Here is a 22,085-nt window from a genome sequence, read left to right on the forward strand (position 1 = left end):
CCAGAGCAAGCTGGCTAGTGAGAATAGTCATATTGGTGAGCCTTGGGTTTGACTGGAAGACCCTGCCTCAGTGATAAGGTAGAAGTGCCACTGAGGGTGATTTCTGACACCAACCTCAGGCCTCCCATGCACATGCATGTAAGTGCATGTGCACTCCACCACACATGTAAAATGAGTACGAACTATACACACACACACGAAGTAGAAAGAGGGTATCCAGTGAGCAAATCGCACAGGGAAGCCGAGTCTGAGGTGAGGGAGCAGTATGTGAAAAGGGCCTGGGGTGGGGGGTGGGGTCTGGCATAGGAGGAGAGCAGCCAGTGAGTCACTGTGGCTACCGTGGAGTTGGGGAGGGACGGAAATGCAAGCTTCTACCTGTATTTTATCATCAAAAAAAAAAAAAGTCTTGACAGTTTCTGTTGAAGAAAATCACATATCAAATTATCCTGTTGTTTATTGTAAGCTTAGGCAACATTCTGGAATGCACTAGATCAAATCTGGATGACTGGAGAATCTCAAAACCCTTAGAGCTGTTGACAGTCAATTACAAAGCTGCAGAGTCAATGGAAATAACAAAGCAGGTGTGGACCAACACCTGATAGTGTCACCAAAGCTCTACCATGCTCTCTCACGTGAAGTCAGGAGGCTGTTTCTCCTGAGGGTGTCCAGCCCTGGTCAACTCCTGCTTCTACGAGGCCTCCACGCCTGACCTAAGATTGCGAACACCATCTTCTGTGTCCTGGTAGGGGCAGTGATCCTGACTCTAATCTAAAGTGGAGACTAATGGGAACTGGAATGTTGTAACATCAAGTGTACCACAAACTCATGTTCGTTAAAAACCGCACTCAGTCCATTCAAATCGACTTTCTTTACCCACTAAGGAGAAAAGTTACGCGTAACAAAACCAACCTATGCTTATTTTAAGCTTTTACCTAGCTCAGCAATGCTAGCCGGAAGTTTAAAAACATCATCCTGACTGGCTTGGGTGGTAACTTAATGACATAGGACAGGAAGCTATACCTGACAATCCGATAATAGATGGTTTGTAGCTTTTGACTTTTCAGACAATTAGATGTTATGTATGACACTGCCTCACATTGTGGCCCAGCCAGGAGTAATCAACACAGCCTTCACACAACACACACACACACAACACATCACACACACACACACCACTTCCTTCTTTATTTATACCTCATTAAAAAAGGAGCCCTGATATTAAAGTTTGCACATAACAAACAAAATCGAGGCCTACACCTAATACAGAACCTTTCCCCCTAAGAGTTTTTTCAGGCCAGGCACGACAATCTGGATTTACTTTATCCTTGCTCTGTACGCAAAGCAAGAGGGAGAGACTAACATTATTCAGCAGCTCTTCTGCTGCCATGCGCCAAGCAGTTGAGCACCTGTGGGCCACTGGCCATGCTGGGGAAGAAACTGCATTCATTGGTATCAGGATCATGCAACCACACTGACTGGTGTAGACCTTGATGCACCCCGTGGGATGCACGGCAGCACAGCAGGGATTGGAAACGAGCTGTGTTGAAGCTCAGGTGTGTGTAGTTGGCAGAGTAGAGTGAGGAACTGTGGGCTTTGGCATCAAGATAATAATGGATTTCAAATTCCTTTTGGCCTTCTCTCTCTCTCTGTTCCTTTCCCTCTCTCTTTGTGTGTGTGTGTGTGTGTGTGTGTGTGGGTGTGTGTGTGTGTGTGTGTCTGTTTCTTGAGTGCTGGGGCTACAGGTGTGTTCTGTACCTGCTAGTTTGATTTCTTTTTTAGATTTATTTATTTTTCTTATATTTCTTCTTCTTGGATGTATGAGTGTTTTGCCTACATATATGTCTTATACCACATGTATGCCTGTGCCCCTCAGAGGCCAGAAGAGCATGTTGGATCCCCTGGGACTGGAGTTATAATTATGAGCTAAGACTTGAACCCTAGTCCTCTAGAATAACAGCCAGTGCTCTTACCCACTCCATCCCCCTATAATTGCTGGCTTTTGATTATATGGTGATAAGTATCATGGGATTTTGATCCATTTAGCCAATGACTTGGGGGCAGCAAGCTCTAGAGTGTGGTCTCATCTGCTACGTCTCTCGCTCTCTTCTGCTCTAGCATGGCTTGGGTGGTAGGAGATCAGGCAGTTTGGTGTTGGTGATCTTTCTCCTTGGGCAGAACAACCGTGGTGGCATCTAACCTGTCCTGTATCAGTGAGTGTTCACCCTCATTATACATAAATAAATTCTTTAGAGCCTTTCCCAGACTCTCACGGATTCTCACACAGGTAAGCAAGCACCTCATTCCGATAGTTCTAAATCACATGGCTTCTGGAAGGACTATGGATAACGTGCCTGTTGTGCCTGTCACAAATATAGAAGACTCCAGTTATATTTCGATATTAAAAAAGCGTGGTCCAAGCCTAGGAGTGATAGTGCATCACCTAGGGGCTTGCTGGGCATGCAGGATGTGGCACACTTCCAGAGTCCTCTGAATTCAGTCTGCCCTCTTAACAGGGTTACCAGCAATTCTGGGGCACAACTGAGCCTGAAGTGGCTGGTTCTCTATACTGTGTTGACAACACCCAAGCAACAGGGAGCTCTGTGGTGCTACTGATCAATGGCGCTCATTACTCTTCTGTTCCCAACAGTGCTTTCCATTGAGGTGATCCAACACCGCAAATCGGGTGTCCACTAACCGTGGCTTCTCTTGTCCCATGTATACTTGCCACGTTCTGTGTGGGAACCCACCCTAGTCTCTATGGATGAGTTCTCTACGAGCCACCAGGTAGAGGATTTCAGAAATAGTTGGAAAGACAGAGCCCTGTCAACCACTGATGACCAAGAATGGCAATAAAGAGTATTTAGAGGAGAAACCAAGCAATCAAGTGGGCCTTGGCCGTTCTGAAAAAAAAAAATGACTCTCAGGCCCCTTTACTTGCAAAATATTGATGCTGAGATTGTCCTGTAAGTAACTCAAGTGAGGTCTGTGCTTAGTAATTTGCCAACGGCCTTAATTGACTTTCTGACCTTTAGTGTCCAGGCCTGCCCTGCTACTTCCAGCAGGTACTCTGGCCTGCTGGAGTGTGGAGGGCAGAGAAGTATTGTGGGTGGAAGGCTCTTTCCCCAATAGCCCTATTACCAGGAGGCAAAGTTGGAAGGAGAATGCTGTCAGCCACTTCACCTCCAGCTCACAGGGCTGCACTGACATCATCTCTATCCTGGTTGGCCTTTACACTAGACCAGGTGGGTTCTGCTGAGCCCCCGGGGAGGGGGGCTGAGGGAAGGTCATAGAGGCTACAGAGGTCTTCTGTCTTCAGAAAACACATTTTCTGTGAACTTTTAAAAATGGGAATCGCAGCTTGTCATTTATATCGGGGGTGTTACCGGCATCCACTTTATCGGGGTGCTGCTGGAATTTAGTGGTGCGGTGCTGGGAAAGCTGGATAATCTCATTTCCTGAGACAGTGCCTCGCACAGAATGAGCCATCCTGGATCCCAAAGTCTTTCTTTTTTAGAGGTATTTTGTGCACAATTTTAATATAATTCTGAATAGTCAGGATATAATTACATCCGGGGGAAAAAAAAGATTTGTACTTCATTCTAAACTTTGCCCCCAAAGCGTCCTATTTGCATGGAAGCAGCTCCCCTTGGTGGCTCGTGTGACACCCACTACTGCAACTGCAGCATAGTTTCTGCCTGCATCTGAGTCATTTTATGTGTGCACTAAATGCAAATATATTTAGTCCGATTTTAAAATGCCAAAGAAAGATACGCTACATCATAGTCAACTAAGTAACTACTTCATTCTCTTAACCTAAAATGATGTGTTGTAACTAGTCGTACTTCAGGTCTTCAGAAGCGAAGCACACAGGCTCCAGTGACCCTAACCTGGCAAGCAGGTGGCCATCTCCTTGGGGTGAAGTGCTCACCAGGCAGGCACTGTCTATCCTGGAAGCTGCCCTCATGTTCTTTCTGCTGATGAGCAGTGCTAGTGTCTCCCCTGAGATGCCTCCTCTTCCTCGGGGCCATTTATGGCTCAGCCTCAGTTAGCCTGAGAGCTGAGTTGCCATGCCAGGCACAGAGAAAATTAAAGTCAATAGGTATGATGATGCGAAACAGTCTAATCCTTAAAATAAACAAGCCAAACCCAAATGACTCCCCAGTCTCTCTGAGACAGCCATGAGTTGTGACCTCTGAAAAGACATTTCCTAGTAGCCTCTATGGGTTAGCAAACAGAAAAGCCAAGGAAGCCAGCTTGGGCTCTGCCCGGTTAGAATAGGCAAGGCCCAAGGTGGCAAGCTGGCTCAACCATTGAGCGTTCTTGCTCTTTCAGATGACATGAGTTCTATTTCTAGCACCCATACAGTGTTCACAACCATCCCTAACTCTAGATCCAGAGGAATCTCACTTTCTTCTTCTGTTTCTGTGGGCACCAGGCATGCAGGTAGTACAGAGATGTATATTCCTACAAATGCTCATATGCATACAATAAAATTAAAAAAATCTAAAAACAAGAAAAAAGGGAGGGAAGAGAGAAGGAAGGAAGGAGCGCCTGTAAGGCCAGCTTCTACAGGCAGCAAGATTTCTTTGCTTAATTGCTTCAAGAATGCTAGCTCCATTTGGTGTTTTTGGTTTTGTTCTTTGGAGCAGTGGCTAGGGACCAAACTCAGAGTCCTCATGCTTTGTAAGCAAATGCTTTACCCACTCAGCTGTAACCACCAGGCACGAGAAACACTGACTCTGAAAAGCTGTTATTTTTATGCTATAAAGAAGGAGAACAATAATAGCAAACCTACAACTCCCATCCTTTCCAAGCTGATCACATTCTGGTCCGGGGCTTAATTTCAACATTAATTCAGGTCCTAGAGAGAATGTGGAGGCCTCAGCTGACCCCGAAGAAGCGTGTGTAGGATTTATGGGGATTGGATTAAGAATCCACACTTGAGAATGGACTCTGTTCCCTGGGAGTTTTCAAAAACACTGTCAGGAAACCTTAAAAAGTTACAGGTTTCAGTACTGGTCTTTCTTCTGTCCTGTCTGTCTGTCTAGCTGCCTGTCTCTCTGTATAGTGTGTGCACATGCATGCACATGTTTATACAGGTGGGTATATTGCTATGTGGGTGTATACTTGAGTGTGTGTGTGTGTGTGTGTGTGTGTTTTCTGCTCAATGGATCTAGCCATCAGAAGCCATGGGACCAGCTTGAAGAAATAGCCACATCAATGAGAATTTGCATCTGGAGGGCCAGGCAGTTGTTTCTATCTTAAACCACTGGAATGGGGTGAACATCTTATTTAACGCAGCGAATCCTTCCCTGACAGCTCTTAGGTTGACCAGCCTTCCAGATCCCTTCTCCAGACTGAAGTCCAGATCATATCACACACCAAAGCAGGTCCTTCAAGTCATGAGATGTTCCTTACCTGCTGATGCAGTAGAAAGCGATGAGGCCGGAATAAATCTTGCGAAGGCTGATTCCTGAGCCTTCCAGGGAAAAGGCTAGAAAAATAAATAAAAAAGAAAAGAGATTCCAGAGGTGGCTGAGTCTTCCTGAGTGTCTGGGAAGGAACAGCATTTAATGCAGCATATGTGGGCCCATTTCCACCCTCTCAGACTACTGTTGGCAGCTTATCCAAACCAGCTGCGAGGGGGCTGTCAGACACAGCTTAAACAGTCAGGCAAGGGCGGCCTCCCTGACTCATGCTCAGCACACGCTCCTGCCTAGTAAACACGACACTCACACCATGCACAACACCTCTCTGTTTGTTTTGAAGTCAGAGCACAGAGTTTGGGCAGGGCCAAGGGCTCATTGGCGTGGCAGTGAGAGGACCCGAGGCCACTAGCACTTGGCAGCAATGGGTCAGGAGGTCCCACCACCCCAGACCCTTTCTTCTTAGATCATGGGCCTTCAAGGGCCATACTCCCTTTTGACAAGTCAGAGTCCTCTGGCGCAGGGCAGAGGACAGGAACCTAGAGGTCACCTTCAAGGCTCTAGAATCAATTCTGGTTTCCATTCCATGTAAAGATCCTAAATACTGTCTTCTTCTTGCTTGGCCTACATCACACAAGTTCCCAAATGAAAGATGCATTTCAGAGAAGAAGCTGTTGCTACAGGGTACGGCTCCCAAATGGTGAGGGTAGGCAGTGGCTTGGCTTCCAATCTTCATGGACCACCACCTTCATCTCACCTGCTAAATGGCCAATAACAGTCTCTCTTGCCAGACTGAAGTATCACACTAGAATATAATTTGTTTTTAATGAAATACTTACGTGAAAGAACCACATACGAACGTATGATGGTGGTCTATTGCTTCATCCAGAAATAATGCTAAAATATTCGTTATTGTATAAGCCCTCTCCCACCCCTATCTGTATAGAGACCAACCTGCGGGGTAGATATTATTATGGGTAGATACTCAGGGCCTGCAGTAAGTCATTATAGATAGGATAATGTTTTGTACAACCTAGCTCTTTCAATCACTTGGAAGTCCCTTGGAGAGGACTGGGGTGGGGGGGGGTGACTGAAGAACCTTATAGAGGGTAAAAAAAAAAACCCTCTGGCTTTAGGGAACTCAATAACAGGTGTGTGTGTGTGGCAGGAAACTAGGAGGCATTTAAAAGCCAGGAGGACTTGTTGCTGGGTGGGCCAGCAGCCTTTCAAAAGCCACCTCAGAATAACAAAATCGATTTAACACAAATTCATTATTTATTAACATACTAGACAGTCACTATCTTTAAAGTGGGTCTCCAAGGTGACTTCAGATTCTCTCCCACTGTATTTCCTTGTTCTCCAGGTTCAGCCTGTCAGGGGCATCTGTTTCCAAGGAACCCTGGAGCACGTGAACTCTAGGCTCAAGGTTCCGGCTCATTACACTTGAACCGGAAGCAGATCATGGATGCAGCTAGGGGTTTTCCTGTGCCAGAAATGTCACTTCCTTGGATTCTATGCAAGGTTCTATGCAAGGAGACTGGACACCATGGTGAGGGAATCTCACGCCTGCCGTTCAATTAACCTCAGTTTACCTTCAAATGTAGGGACTGAGTAGGGCTCCCCATCCTGCAGGCTTCCTAGCTCCACTTTCCTGACCTTCACCCCTCAGTTTGTTAACCTAGAATTTTCAGATCTCCCCACTTTGTTGTGCAGATCTGTTTCCTGATCCTTTCTTGGAGACTGGCAGTACCTCAGAACTGTGTGTTCCTTCTTTTCTTTAAAACTTGGCCTCCCGACACTCCACATTTTCAGTGACCAGAAAGTAGACGACAGGAAGGAAACCAACACTGCTGAGCATCAGCTCCCTGCAACCCCCAGCTAGTCATCTCCCCACGGGGCGAGATTCATCTGGGATTAACTGCCTTTCATGAAAGACGGAACAGTGGCGACCTGGAGGGAACACGTGTGCCTGAGGCTTATTTATTCAGGAAGATGTTTAGACACAGGCTTTGACATTAAATCTCGTAAAAGGGCTGTTGCTGCAGCTTCTCTGGGGTTTAGTCATCAGCAAACCAGGGCCCCAAACTTACACTCTATACCTAACTAGGAACAGGGCAAGAGAGACAATCTACACTCAGCCCCTCTCGTGTGCCAAACCCTAGGGTGCACAGAGTGTGCACAGATGGTTTAATTAATCTATGGCTTACTCAGAGGCTAGCATCACCTCGCTGTAGAGATGCTGAATGCCAGGACTAGACATGTCTGTTGGCATCAAAGTCCAGGCTGCTTCCCATCAGGCCTGCCTTCCCTGCCCAATAAATACTTACTGTATGTGCTTTCCTTTATAGGAACCTCTTTGAGAGGTGCTCCAAATTCACAGGGTAGGCGAAGGGAGAGGACTTTCTTCTGCATTTTGGAGGATTTACGAACCAGAAAGATCTAGGAGAAGGAAGGAAAACACAAGTTAAGGAGATGAACACATGGGTACATAATTTCCCTTACCTATGATGCCCTGTGCATAGAACACCCTGCCCAACAGGACTGCACGTCTCGGTGCAGAACATTCTACAGAGAAAGGGCTCAGAGCCTATTGAAGACCCACTGCTTTCAAAAGGGGCTCACAAGAACCTTACTTTCCCCCTGACCCAATGTTATCCATGAAGCTTAAAAAGTCCCCTGTCTGCAAAGGCACTGGCAGCTTGGTTGTAGGCATATATATGCCTCAGCCCCTGTCTCAAACCTGGGGGAAACTTAAATGACAAAGAAGTTCACATTGATCAAACCATAGATGGCAAACTGGGAGTTGGTTGGCTAACTTGGCTCATAGCATATTTATGAGAAGAACTTGAACTTGTTAAGAGTAAAACAGCAGTTGTTTCTGAAGTTTTAGGTTTTGCTTTTGAGTAGGGATTGCTAGCTTCTTTTGAAAAATGAGATAATGTGTCAAGTCAGACACAGGGAGAAAACCCCCAGGAGGGAAAAATAAAATTACTTCTGCATTTGGCAGGTAGGTAGGTGTCCCCTGAGGTTTGTCCCAGCCAGCGCTGCAGAGGCTGCTCCCTCCACATACCAACACTGTCTTCACATGCGTGGTTTACACCAAACCGGTTTCTGGCAGTGATGTCAAGTGATGTCATTGGAGCTCTGTCAGTGCAGAGACAGGCCTGCCATGTGTCGCTGTGTAGGTCCAGCATTTCCACCTGGCCTACACATCAAAGGGGGTGTGTAGTTTGGTGGCCTTGGCTAAGTCTTAGTCCCCTTCTATAGTGAATGTCCCCTTCTTAAGAGGCTACACTCTCCTGTTCTTTATTTCTTTCTTCTGGACTGGAACACCTTACATGCTCTGCTTCTCTCTCTTGCTACAGTGTTTCACACCCCACCCCAGCTGATCTTTGTTTTTCTCTTCATGTTTACAGTTCCCATGATGCTTAGGGAAGGAGTTACTAGAAAGCTCTTTCAGCTTTATTTCTTCCATAGTATCCATGGGACATCCATGGAACTCATCTGGTTCATCCATCTGAGCACTTGGACTCCGGGACAGATTAAAACCAAAGCAAATGTTCCCCAAACAGCATCCTGGGTGCATGTGTTTGGGCTAAGGGGCCCAAACTTGAGAGGCTGCTTCCTTAAGGAGTGGGGACTAATTAGGAATGAGTGGTACACGCCCGGGCCTTGATTCCTAAAGCATTGCAGCCTTGTCAGAGAGGCTGACCACGTCAGGCCTACAGAGCGCATCCACCCCGAGCCTGCTTCTGTGGGTAAATCTGTGTTGATGCCTGGTTACACATTCCTTTACATGTCGTCTGCAGCTGCTTTTGCCTGACAAAGCCTGGCGAGTCGATGTGACAGATACTGAATGACCAGAAAACCCAACAATGTCTACACTCCGGCTCCTTACAGAGCAGTCCACAGACTCTGTCTTGGGTGGTCGCTTAATTAAGGATGCAGTATTCATGCCACCAGGGCCAGGCTTCTAGCCACTTGCTTTTCCTTCATCGTCACGCTCCTTTCTGGTCCACATGGCGCCTGTCCTCAACCTGCCCCATCTTGTCAGGATAGGTCCTGTCAGAGCTCAGGTAGCTGGACAGAGAGACTGACTATCCTGCTAGCTTAGTCCTCGTGCAGGTCTCAGCAAGAATGGTTTATGCCCCACCCCAGCAGGGAAGCTGGGCTGGGTGGGAAAGGCTGCCTGATAATGTCCTGCTTCCGAACTTTGGGTAGAAATGCACAAGCATGTCATTCAACCGATAGAAAGAAAGTCTCGCAGGAAGAAGTTTCTGAGCTTACAGACCAAAGCTAAAGGTATGCCCAGTATGCTGGCCAAGGAGGTCTCTCAAAGAGGATCAAAGACTGTGCCTCATAGCCCTGAGCATATACTAATGCAATTCTTACTCCTGTCTGTTTCTGTTTGCAGGAAGGAAAGAAGAAGCAAAGACAGACAGACTCACTTGTATGGACAGATAGTGACACAGATAGGCCCTGGTTGCTGCAGGACCCCAAAGCTGCTATGGCATTCCTCAGCTAGCTAGTGATGGGATTTTCTCCTTGCGATCCATGTACTAGTTACTTTGTATCCAGCATCTGCTTTAAGCTTTATTTTATCTGGGATTTACTGTGTTTGTCTTTTGTTTGGATACTGCACAAAGTGCTGTCCACTAGACCATTGACATCAGGTATCTTTGTCAATTGTTCTACACGTTGTTTATTAAGGTCTCTCAATTGAATCCAGAGCTCACAGATTGGTTGGGGTATGATCAGTGCATTTCCACTGAGCCATTCTCCAGCTCCATCTTTCTTTTTCAAAGAGAGTCTTTCTACATAGGCCAGGCTGGTCTTGAACCTAGGTCCTCCTGCCCCAACCATCCAAGGGCTAGGATTACAGATTTGGGCTGCGTCGCCTATCCGTAGAGTAAGTGGGCTGAGTAAGAGGAATCAAGGGTCCTGGATAAGTAGTAGCTGCTGAAACAGAATCAGACTTTGGTTCACATGGAAAGCTACTGAAAAGGCAAAGAAAATGCTGGTAGCCTGAGAAGACAAGTCTGTGGTTACAGAGCTTTTTAAGGTTGTGTCCCCAGATAAATAGTTGGGCCCCGTAGGGTCCCTAGATTCAGAATGAAGGGAGAGCATCATGGGCAAGCAGGGATCCAGGACCAGGTTCAGAAGGTCAGTCCCAGGGCCTTTGGACAGGGCTCTTCCTTCCTTTGATGCTCTGGCACCCTGCTGAGCCATACAGCCCCATAACTGAACAGATGGAGACAGGAAGACAGGCCTGGAAAGGATCTGCTCCTAAAAACCTGCCTCGTGGATCTCAGAATTTCCCTGCATTGTATTTGAGGTCTACACTGCAAACCACACTACTTTAAAGGCTGGGAAAAACTTTCTGGAACTATCTAAGTGTTTCTCTGTCTGGTGGCAACATGCCTGCCTCAGCCTCTCCGGAGTCTTGGGCCTTACCCCTGGAGGCTGGTTCTGCAGAACCTCTGCTGCCTCTTCCTCACTGAGACTCAGCTGCAGCCATATGGGGTGGGTGTGGAGGAGCCGGTCCAGAATGCTGAGCCTGTTGGAGAGGCTGTCATAGCCAGAGTCTCGGGGACAGGTCTTCCCATCCTTGTCTTCAGGATAGCCGTCATCCTTGTGTCTCACCATGCTAGAAGGAAGAAGAGGACAGGGCTCAAGTGAGTGATGTCATCCCTAGGAAGTTACTGGGCAGACCTTTCCTAGGATGTGTACCGCCCTAGGGTCATCACCCGTCTATCTAAAGATCTCGAGGACAGACATGTTTTATTTCACTCTGTATCATCAGTATAAAAGGAAGCACTTTGTATTCAAAAGGCCCAGCCTTCTACCTCTACCCCTGTTTTCAAAGGGTTCTCAATACTATAAAGACTATTATTTAGCTTCGGCTTGTTTGTCTTTGGGCATAAAGTATTTGTTACTTGGAGGACAGACCTTTAACCTACGAAACTTCAGCTACAGTAAGCCTTATGTCTCAATGCGTAAAGGCACTTGTCACAAACTTTACAGGCAAATCGCCCTTGGGGATATTTGTTGTGTATCTAAATGATTGTTTTTCATTTCTTCTTACAAGCCTACGCATTATTTATCCCCAACATTGGGAATAATAAAAATATCGTAATCCAATGGTGCTGTTGATAAAAGTCAACAAATGTAAGTCCTAAAAGCTTTTTATAGTGGGTGTGGTGTGGTGGCACAAGCCTTTAATCTCAGCAGTCAGGAGGTCTCTGTGAATTCAAGGCCAGTCAGGGCTACAAAGTGAGACCTTTCCTCAACAACAACAACCAAACAAAACAAACCCACAAATAAACAATTCAAACAACAACCCCAAATGTGTCTACTGGGTGAGCTGTATTACTCAGATACAATGCGGAATGCTACCCCACGATCAACCTGGAGAATACAACGCTGAATGAGAAGAACCAGGTGTGTGAGTTCATTGCATCTTGTGGTAAGGGATAAACGGGCACTGAGCTAAGGTCAAGTATTGTACAGGTCTATTACACAAGTTCCCAGCAGGAAAAGTCCTAGTGAGAGAAAGTAGGTGAGTGGCTGGCTGGGAAGAAAGGAGAGGGAAATGAGCAGGGACTACAAACAGGTACCAGGTAACCGGGAGATGTAGGAAGCATGGTATATGGTAATGGCAGGGATTGCACAACAGTATGAACACACTGAAAACCCCGGATTGACTCATGCCCTTCAGATGCGGAGGTTTCATGGTCTGTGAATCATACCAACAAACAAGCCATATTGGCCTCCTTTGGTGCCAGCACCTAATTCTAGGTGAGAAATGAGAAGCCTGAGGCCTGAGGGTGGATGGAGCTGCTGGCCTCTCTGCGGGCACCCCGTCATTTCCTCCTTGGAGCAGAACACTGTAAGTACTCTGACGCTGTCTGAAAGAAGGATCGGGGTGCTGGTCTAGGTCTACATGTGGGTTATATGTGTGATTCCAGCACTTGGAAATGGAGGTAGAAGGATCAAGATGGAGACAAGGTGGAAGCCAGGTGTGGAGCCCAGGCCTTTAGTCCCAGAGGGGGCAGCTGGATCTCTTCGATTTGGAGATCAGCTTGATTTACACAGTGAGTTCCAGGCCTGCCAAGGCTGCAGGTGAGATCCTGTTTCAAAATCAAAACAACAAAACGCAGAACAAAACACAACAAAAGTATTGGGAGGTCAGATCTTTTTTTTTAAAAAAAATTATTTATTTACAGCCTGGTCTACAAGAGCTAGTTCCAGGACAGGCTCCAAAGCCACAGAGAAACCCTGTTTCGAAAAACCAAAAAAAAAAAAAAAAAAATTATTTATTATGTATACAATATTCTGTCTGTATGTATGCCTACAGGCCACAAGAGGGCACCAGACCTCATTACAGATGGTTGTGAGCCACCATGTGGTTGCCGGGAATTGAACTCAGGACCTTTAGGAAGAGCAGGCAATGCTCTTAACCGCTGAGCCATCTCTCCAGCCCGGGAGGTCAGATCTTGATCAAGGGCCTGTCCTGGCTCAGAGGGAAAGTCCTGAAATTCTAGTCCAAGGTTGCTTGGCTCTGGGAGCCTCTTCCTCTCTCCCACTCAACACTGACACCTTTCCTGGCTCTGAGGAAACAGGTCCCCCACATGGTCCTGGAGCAGCCAGCAGGAATGTCACACTTGATCCTTGTGTTCAAAGACTTAGGCTTAGTACGGGATATATTCAGCCATCAAACACTCGGTGTGTCTCCTCGCTAAAGCCCTAAGACTGGGAAGCAAGGGAGAGTGGAGGATTGCAGAAAGGAGACATGAGATTCTCAATGTGGGTGACAGCCATCTCTGTCATTGTCATGGAGACAGAACAAGAGCACTGGGATGGATGGCCAGGGAACCCATCCCTCCCCTTCCCCAGTGTCTCGGTTTTATACTGATCTAAGCAGCCTCATGTCTCATTTATCTTCTAGATGTGTACCACACAGAAGCTGAGGCAGAAGGATCATGTGCACCGAGGAGACCGAGGTCAGCTCGGGCAAGCCAATGAGGTCGTCCCAGCACACATACAATCAAAGACAGGTCATGTTTTTTTTTGTGCATTTCTTTTTGTTCAAATGAAAGTTTTCTTTCAGTTTTGCTGTCAGTTTCCAGAAAGAGGAGTCTGTGTCAAAATAAGTGAAGCTGTTGCCCCTTCTGCAAAAGCCACTGCAGTCTCTCTGGGTGTTCTAAAGATCAGTTAGCTGTTTGGTTTTGTTAGGGGGCTGGAGGAGGGGAGTGGTAACACGCTACTAAAAGAATCCCTGAAGTTCAAAATAATTATTTCAGAGCCATGGAGATATGGCAGTATTACACTTGCCTAGCATGTTCAAGGCCCTAGGCTCGATCCTCAGCACTTCGAACAGAACCAAACCAAAATAGAAAATCCATGGCCCCACATTTCCCCGCCTTCGCCAACTTGCCATATTTCATCCAAATCTGACGTGTCTAACACGCTGTTGCTCCTCCCTGGTGTACTGAGCAAGTAAGAGGCTATTTCGCTTCCCCTCAGAAAGTCACATCCCACAAATCCTCCCTGGTTTGAAGCTGTTGTTTTTAAAACTGCTCTTTGTGCTGATGATTGGTCCCGGCCTAAGCTGCCAGGGCCCAGACGGGAAGATGGTGAGCAAGATTCATGGAGCCTCATAAAGGAGAAACCATAAATTAAAGCTTGCAATTAGTCTTTGGCAACGACTTGATCCAACCAGTCACGTGAAGTTTATAGCGTGCTATTACAGGACCAAGTGGCTTTTTATCAGGGGTAATCTTCAGCAAAGAGCTGATGGGTGACATATGGACTGTCAGGTGAATGCACTCTCTCCCTCCAGAACCCCCCTTTCAGGACAGGCGCCCAGACCCTGGTTGTTAGGAGCACTGGTTGGTTACCAACAACTTATAGCCTCCTCATTCTTCTGGAAATGCCTGGGAAGTTTTATCCAGCCTCTCTCTGGGAAACTCCCACTGTCCATGATGTATAGACGTGGCTGGAGAAGGAGTGGCCTTCTTGTTTCAAGGTAAGGCAGTTTTGGAGTGGGATCTGGCAGGGTCCACATTTTTTGCCTTGCTTCCCTTTCTGTCTATCCCCACTCCCGAGTGCTTCCCTCCAGAAACTATCTGCACAAGAGTTATGTGCATCACGTTCTGCTTCTCGGGAGCTCCGCCTAAGACAGACCCACTGGGAATAACAGAAACCATTGGTTTCCAAGACGGATGGGTATCTCTATGTAAATGAGTGTGCTGGCAAAGGCTGAGTGGCTTAGAGAGGTAAGAAGGTACCCCAAGATACAATCCGGGCATTTATAATAATGACATGGTCACAGTGAGGTGTCCCAGGGGCCAGTCGCAAGGGTGGAAGCATGGTGTCCCTCTTCTAGCTGGTCCAGGCATGTGAGACCTTGACCAGTTCTGAGCTCCATGTTCCTCGTTTGTAAATGGTACCTCCAGCACCAGGTGGTGATTATGTCATAAGAATCACTTGCCTGAGAGCAAGCAAGGATTGTGACTGTGTGCTAAGCCCAGCAGATAAAAGACCATAAAGAAATACCAAAGGACTATGGTGGCAAAGAAGGGGCTTAAACACAAGAGGGAACAAGGAAGAGGAACAGGGCAGAGTCAAATATGCAGAATCTACATAAGCAACACACACACACACATATGATATAAAAGTAAAAGGAAATATTTAAGGGGAAGAGAGGGTCATAAACAGAGCGGAAAGGACAGGGGAGAGAATGGAAGGAGGAGGATAAACACCCACTGGGAAACTCATAGCCTGCATCTGTTGTCATGGAAACAACAGCCTAGCATCAATGGCTCTGAGTTAGACAGCCAAGTATTCCAATAGGGCTTTCTAAAGCTGGTTGTCCTTGGGTCACACCTCACTTAAGGTTCTTTGGAGTGTAGGATGAGGGGCTTTCCACTTCGTTTCTAGGTACCAGGCATTAATAGCTGGAGGAGCTCTAAGGGTCAGCGAGAACATAAAATGAGCTCCCAGCGGAACAGCCAGGCTGACACTTGATATAGTTTTATTAGAATCAGCAGGATTAGGATCATCTCCGAGAAACTGCGGCTGTGCAGTTTCTCCAAAGGAGAGCTGTTCTGATCAGAGCCCGGATGTCCGAAGAGACCACAGAGCAGCGCCTGATGGCCAGTCCTAGTGCCCACAGTATATCCAGATGTTTTCTTGAATGTTCCAGTACACTACTCCCTCTACCACGCTCCAACTGAAACAACACATCTACAGTGTTTATTCTGACTTTATAGTTTAGTCTTTTTTAGTCAAATGTGGGACAATAAAGTAAAAGTATATAAAAATTGGAGGTTGAGGACAGGCTCCAAAGCCACAGAGAAACTCTGTCTCGAAAAACCAAAAAAAAAAAAAAAAAAAAAAAAAAAAAATGGGGGTTGGGGTGTATAGCTTAGGGGGTGTAGTTGAGAATGGACATGTTCTTGGGTTTGATTCTCAGCACTGTCCAACAGAGATATATTAATTAACTAGTTAATTAAAATTGATGTGAGGTTGTTTCAGTGGGGAAAATATTAGCAGGGTAAATTCAGTCCATAATTTTCCAGATATAAGAATCCTAGTTCAAGCCAGGTGGTGGTGGCGCACGCCTTTAATCCCAGCACTCGGGAGGCAGAGGCAGGCGGATCTCTGTGAGTTTGAGGCCAGCCTGGTCTACAAAGCAAGTTTCAGGACAGCCAGAGTGTTTCACAGAGAAGCTCTGTTTCAAAACAAACAAACAACCCCCCCAAAAACACAAAAAACAGGACTCCTAGTTCAGGTATTAATAACAAAAGAAAAAATATATATAAGGGCAAAATTCTAAGTTCTTACTGTCAATCAAGAACAGTCTGTGTCCACCTGGCTGATAAGTCTCAGCAAATGTGCAGTGCTCTGAATGAGGTCAGCCTTCAGCCTTGGCTGAAACTTACAGGACTCCATTGTTATAGACTAAATTCCTGCTCCAGGCCTCAACAGGTAGCCTGAAATAGAAATGGAGTCACTGCTGCTCAAAGTCAAACTCAAATCAAGTTGTTATCTGTCATTTAAAGAATCGTAACAGACAACTTCCAATCAGTAATCAAGAGAGAGAGAGAGAACAGCCAATTTCCCAAACAAGAAGGTCTCAGTTGACTTTAACAATGTTCCCTCGGCCTTAATCAAGTAAAAAGGTTACTGGAAGCAGCTAAGCAGTTAGTTATGTGCAGGTTTTTTTTTTTTTTTTTTTTTTTTTTTAAGATAGCGTCTTTCTGTTTATTCCTGGCTGTCCTGAGACTTGATATATAGACCAGGCTGGCCTCAAAGCCACAGAAATCTACCTGCCTCTACCTCCCAAGTGCTAGGATTAAAGTTGTGTGCCATAATTACACCCAGGCCCTCTCTCCTTCTGTTTTGTTTCTGTTTTTGTGAGACAGGGTTTCTCCATATAACAGCTCTGACTGTCCTGGAACTCACTCTGTACACCAGGCTGGCCGCAAACTCAAGGAGATCAGCCTGCCTCTGCCTCCCAAGTGCGTGCACAACCAGTGCCCAGCCCTCTTTCATTTTTAAAGACAAAGTTTCATTAGGTAGCTCAGGCTGGCTCAAATATGTAATTCTCTGTACCTCATGGCCCATCTCCTGGATGCCAGGGTTAGGCAGCCTCAGGAGACTTTCCCTTAGATCTCTCTCTCTCTTCCTCTTCCCACCTTACAAGGAAAGTAACCTTGAAACAACTAAACCAATTTTAGAAATCCTTCTGGTTTCTGGCTATAAAACAACCTCCTGTCCTTGGTTCTTTGCTACAAACGCATTCTATTTTCAGAATGATACATTGTTCCACCCTACAAATGAAAATAAAGCCAATTAAGATCTTTAAACTAAATTCTAATTTTGTCTCTCTTTGTCAGAACAGAAAGCTTATATAAACAAATAAAACAAAAGGATCCCCAGACCTTTTCTTTGTGTGTAAAAAACATTTCTATTGAGTTGGGTAACTAGGACTTTTTTTTTTAATTGGGCACCTTTTTTCATTTAAGATAGTATGTGTCTCGTTTTTCTTTTAAAGATAAAAGGCTTGTTGGTTTGTTTGTTTTTAAATTAAACATTTCAGGCCAGGGAGATGGCTTGGCTAGTAAAAGCATTTGCCAAACAAGCCTTACAACCTGCATTTGAGCCCCTGCAACTCAGAAGCACAGGGAATAATCCTAGCATCCCTATGGTGAAATGGGCAGCCGAGACAGGAAGCTCTCCCAACAGAAGAGTCCCTCCAAAGACCAAAGGTCAACTAGCCTGGAGTGCTTAGCACAGCAGCAACAAGAGAAACCCTGACTCAATGAGATGGAAGGTGAGACTCTGAAACATTGACCTCCACATGTGTGCACCGTGGTACATGCACTCCCATCCTCCCTCCCCCCCCTCACACACACACACACACACACACACACACACACACTTTAAACCCACCTGGCCCCCTGCTCTCCCCGTGCTTATGTGTGAGAGCCTGTGTCCACTCAGCACAGATGCTCACACATGTGCCTTGGAATCTGGTACGTTCAGGGTTCACCTTCATGGGCAAAGGCATCTTTGTGCTCCATCAAGGTCTTTGCTTTGCTTCCACTTACAAACTTACTGATGAACCATGAACATGTAGTCACTCGGAGACATTGGGAAGGTCTGAGCAGATGCTCTATCAGGCTCCGACAACCTGTCCAAACTGAGCTCAAATCGGACCCTCCTCCCCAGTCTCCTTCAGCTACAAGGAACCCATGACTTGGCTCTCCTCACTGCTGTCGGCACATCTCCAAGGCATTAACCCTTCACGTGCTGCCCTCACCTGAACCATACTCAGACCCAGTCCAGAGCGGCGGGACTGGGGCATGAGTGGGAGCTGGGATGCTGGTAGTCCTTGCTCCTGAGGAGGGGGAGACGCTCTCGAATATTTGGCCTGAGCTTCATTCTGAGGCCCCTATGTTCAGTCTTAGACTCAGGCCTTCCCTCAGCCAGGCTCCAATGAGTAAACTCTGGCTGCTTAGTTCTAGCCTTAGGAGACAAAGGGTTCTTGTCTGTGTGTTTACCAGGAAATGGGTGGCCAAAGTCACCACAGCTACTAAGCCTTTGGTCATTTTGGAGCCCTGGGCAAGGAAACGGCTTCATTTCTTGCAGACTAACAAATCTGAGGTTTTACCAACTCCTTCCTCATTGCTCATGGATTCCTCCCATAGATAGCCTTTCTAGCCTTAGGGTATAAAGCCAATGATGACATTTAGTCTATATTTGAGGGGACAAAGTAGGACACTGGTCGCCAAATATAGAGTGCTTATTTCAGTACTGGGAGAAGATTATTCCAAGAGGAGCTTGGTGCTCACAGAAGAAACCAGAGAGCAGATAGCATCAGTGGACCCATCCTTCAGTTAGGGCAGATGCCCTACAGGAGGCTTGGAGAAATACCAGGGAGACATATAACTACCCATCCCTGGCACATATGGATATGCCTTAGTGGAGGGCCCAGGCTTCTTGTTTCTGAGAGGTTAGTGTTTGGGCTGTCCTAAGAATGAAGGACCAGACAGGAGGTGGAGTCTTAGGTATATCTTGATCTTCCTCCTGGAGTAGCACATCCTCAAACTAGAAGCAAAATGCCTGGCAGTGGCCAATCAACACCATTCATCATGGAGATGAATCCAGGGCTTCTGAGGGCTGGGGGTTGACAGGTGGTAGGGATGAGGATCAATAGCTTTTCCGAAAATATAGGCTCCTTATGAAGAAAAATAGAGAGCTCATACAGAAAAAACAAAACAAAACAGCATCTCATAGAAACATTTCTGGCACAAATAACAGTTTCTCACACCTATGCCAAGCAAACAAAACGTCCCAGAAGCCTTCAATTTTGAAAACATCTAGTGGGTGGTTGCTATTTGATGATTGCTTAACACCTTCAGGTACAGCAACAGTTCCTGACTCTCAAGGCTAAATGAAACCCCGCTTGGTCACCTTAAGGTCTGGAGATGGAGGGAGACCCGGATCACCATATCCGTTCTGGATGACATAAGGTCCTAGCACATGGATTCTGTTTATAGCACAAGAGTTGGCAGATGAGCTGAGGAACCTTCACCCACTGGTCAAGACAGACGGAGAGGATGACGGCTGAGGACTGGGGAGACGTGCTCTTGTAAAACCTCTGCACATTTAGCTGAGTTGGAAGGGATAGTTAAGCCATCCAGCTTAGCTCCTTATTCGAGGTGAGGATGATTTAACAGAACAAAACCCATACAGAATCCACATGAGTCCAGTTTTCTGAGTTGTGGCTGCCGCTTTGTAGACTTTGTGGGCTGAGGGCAAAGCCAGAGGCTTGGACACTCTAGGCCAGTGTATTACAGGCCCCAGTTCCACATTTCCAACTTGTGAAATTTCCCAGCAGCCTACAAGCTGATGCTTTATTTCCCCAGGGACCTCTTAGCCTTTCAAACTCTAAAAGGAAAACGAAACACTATTATATTTTGGGTTATGGATTTGCTTTCCTAGTGGCTAAGGGCTATTGCTTCTTGCAGGAGGAAGCCACAACTTCCTGAAAGTGATTTCTAATGATATGTAGCAGGAGGATTTTTATGAGGGGAAAAAAACGCAATTTTCTTTTAGTGCTTTTATTTTATTTTTTTTAATTTCTATTTCCTGAGGCCCAAGAGGGAAGTATTTAGAAATGGGGACAAAACCTGATGACTGTCACCCAGGGCAGCCATTTTCACACAAAAAGAACTGGGTGGGGGTGGGGGACAGTGGCGGTGGTGGGGGTGATTTCATCCTGAAGCTTCCTCTCCAGCTCAAGATGAAAAGGCCAGATATGGAGTCAGTGCTGGCAGAGGCTTTCATTTGTTCTTGTAAAAATAAGAAGTGGAAACAAAGAACCTGTTGTCCTGGTTGCCCTTGGAGCTGAGAACAGGGAGAAGAAGGGGAGCCAGGCAGGCTTAGTCTGCCCCGCTGCCCGCCAGCCTGCGGCTTCATGGAAAGGCATGCATTCCTTGTATTCACAGTTTCTACTACATAAGTGCTTCGGCTGTGCGATGCTATTGCCTAGCTGGACCAACTCACCAGCAGAATTCTAACTAAACAGATATCTTGTGGCAGAGCCAAGTTAGCAGGAGGCAAAGCTGCCAAAGAAAAAAGGCTTGGTACAGCTTAGTGGTAGGCACCTGCCTCTATAGCATGCATGAGGCCATGGGCTTGATCCCTAACACCAGACAAATAAAAAAAAAAGTGTAAAGTAAATCTAACCCTAGAGTGTTGCCAATGTTACGCTCAGATAGCCAAAGTCTACTGTTGACTGAGAGCCAACCAGGAAACAGAATGGTGCCACTGGTCAAAACAGAGACACCAACCAGTGCCCTGGCATAGGCCTGAAGCCTAGACACTGGGGAAGCTCAAGCAGGAGGATGACCGCAGCATATGGATCCAGGAACAGTCCAGCAACTGAGAGAGACACTGAAAACAAACAAGCAACAACCAAATGAAGAAAGTTACAAACTCTACTAACACACACACACACACACACACACACACACACACACACACAACCTTCAAACAGAACCAATTTCTAGGCCCTAGAGTGTTTTTAAAAAACCCACCTTGTCTGTTGGCAAATATTCATTCATGATTTACCATCTATATACTTAGTAATGTAAAACAAAAGTGGAGGGTTATTCTCAAAAGAGATAAAGCAGCAAACAGAACAGCCTTGGTTCTATCTCAGTGGGTGAACCCATGCTTGGGTTTTGTTTGGTTGCTTTTTTGTTCTTTCTTTCCTTTTCCTTTCTTTCTTTCTCCCTCCCTCTCTTTCCCTCTCCTCCCCTCCCTTCCCTTCCTCCCTCCCTCCCTCCCTCTCTTCCTCCCTCCTTTCTTTTCTTTCTTCTTCCTTCCTTCCTTCCTTCCTTCCTTCCTTCCTTCCTTCCTTCCTTTCTTTCCTTCCTTCTTTCCTTTCTTTCTGAGACAGGGTCTTCTGTAGCCCAGACTGACTACCAACTTACTGTATAGCCAAGGATAACTTTGAATTCATGATCCTCCTGCCTCCATATAAGATTATAGGTGTGAAGTACCACACCCAGCTGTTTGTTTTTTGTTTGTTTGTTTTGTTTTTTAGATAGGTCTTGCCCCATCCTCCAGTTCCGGCATCCCTAGTGATAGGAAAAACGTATGCACCACTATTCCCAAGTCCATCAAATTAGTTTTATTTTCTGATATGTGTTTTTTTTCTTCACAATATACATACCAAATGTTAGTCAACAAGAAAAGTTAAATGCTCTTTGAAAAAACTTTCCTACCTACCAAGAACTGAGACAGACCCAACGGCTCTTTGGGGCACCTGAAATCACAAGCTATTCTTACCTGTTTAATTCTTTATTAAAGTGATCTCAGGTGTTAGTCTTTCTAAAACCACCAATGACCTGGAATTCCTCTCCTCTCTTCACTTGGAATTTGGCACATTCCTGTATTCATTGGTATCCATCCCATTATACTGGTGTAGGAGGTCCTTCTGTTTGTGTGTTGCCTTTATTGGTTAATGAATAAAGAAACTGCCTTGGCCTAGTTGATAGGGCAGAACTTAGTTAGGCAGAGAAGACAGAACTGAATTCTGGGAGGAAGAAAGCAGAGTCAGGAGAAGCCATGGATCCTCTG

The 22,085-nt window shown here is 46.1% G+C and overlaps 1 protein-coding gene across 1 annotated transcript in view; it reads right to left on the reverse strand.

Annotated features, from left to right (window-relative positions):
- Positions 1–22,085, reverse strand: part of Rin2 (Ras and Rab interactor 2) — a 158,748-nt gene that overhangs the window by 26,093 nt on the left and 110,570 nt on the right. The window contains 4 exon segments of the mRNA XM_038331358.2: positions 3,384–3,487; positions 5,419–5,494; positions 7,754–7,865; positions 10,881–11,073. Of these exon segments, the coding sequence (XP_038187286.1) occupies positions 3,384–3,487; positions 5,419–5,494; positions 7,754–7,865; positions 10,881–11,073 (485 nt within the window).

This window comes from Arvicola amphibius, chromosome 5, assembly GCF_903992535.2.
Source record: "Arvicola amphibius chromosome 5, mArvAmp1.2, whole genome shotgun sequence".
NCBI classification, from domain to species: Eukaryota; Metazoa; Chordata; class Mammalia; order Rodentia; family Cricetidae; genus Arvicola; species Arvicola amphibius.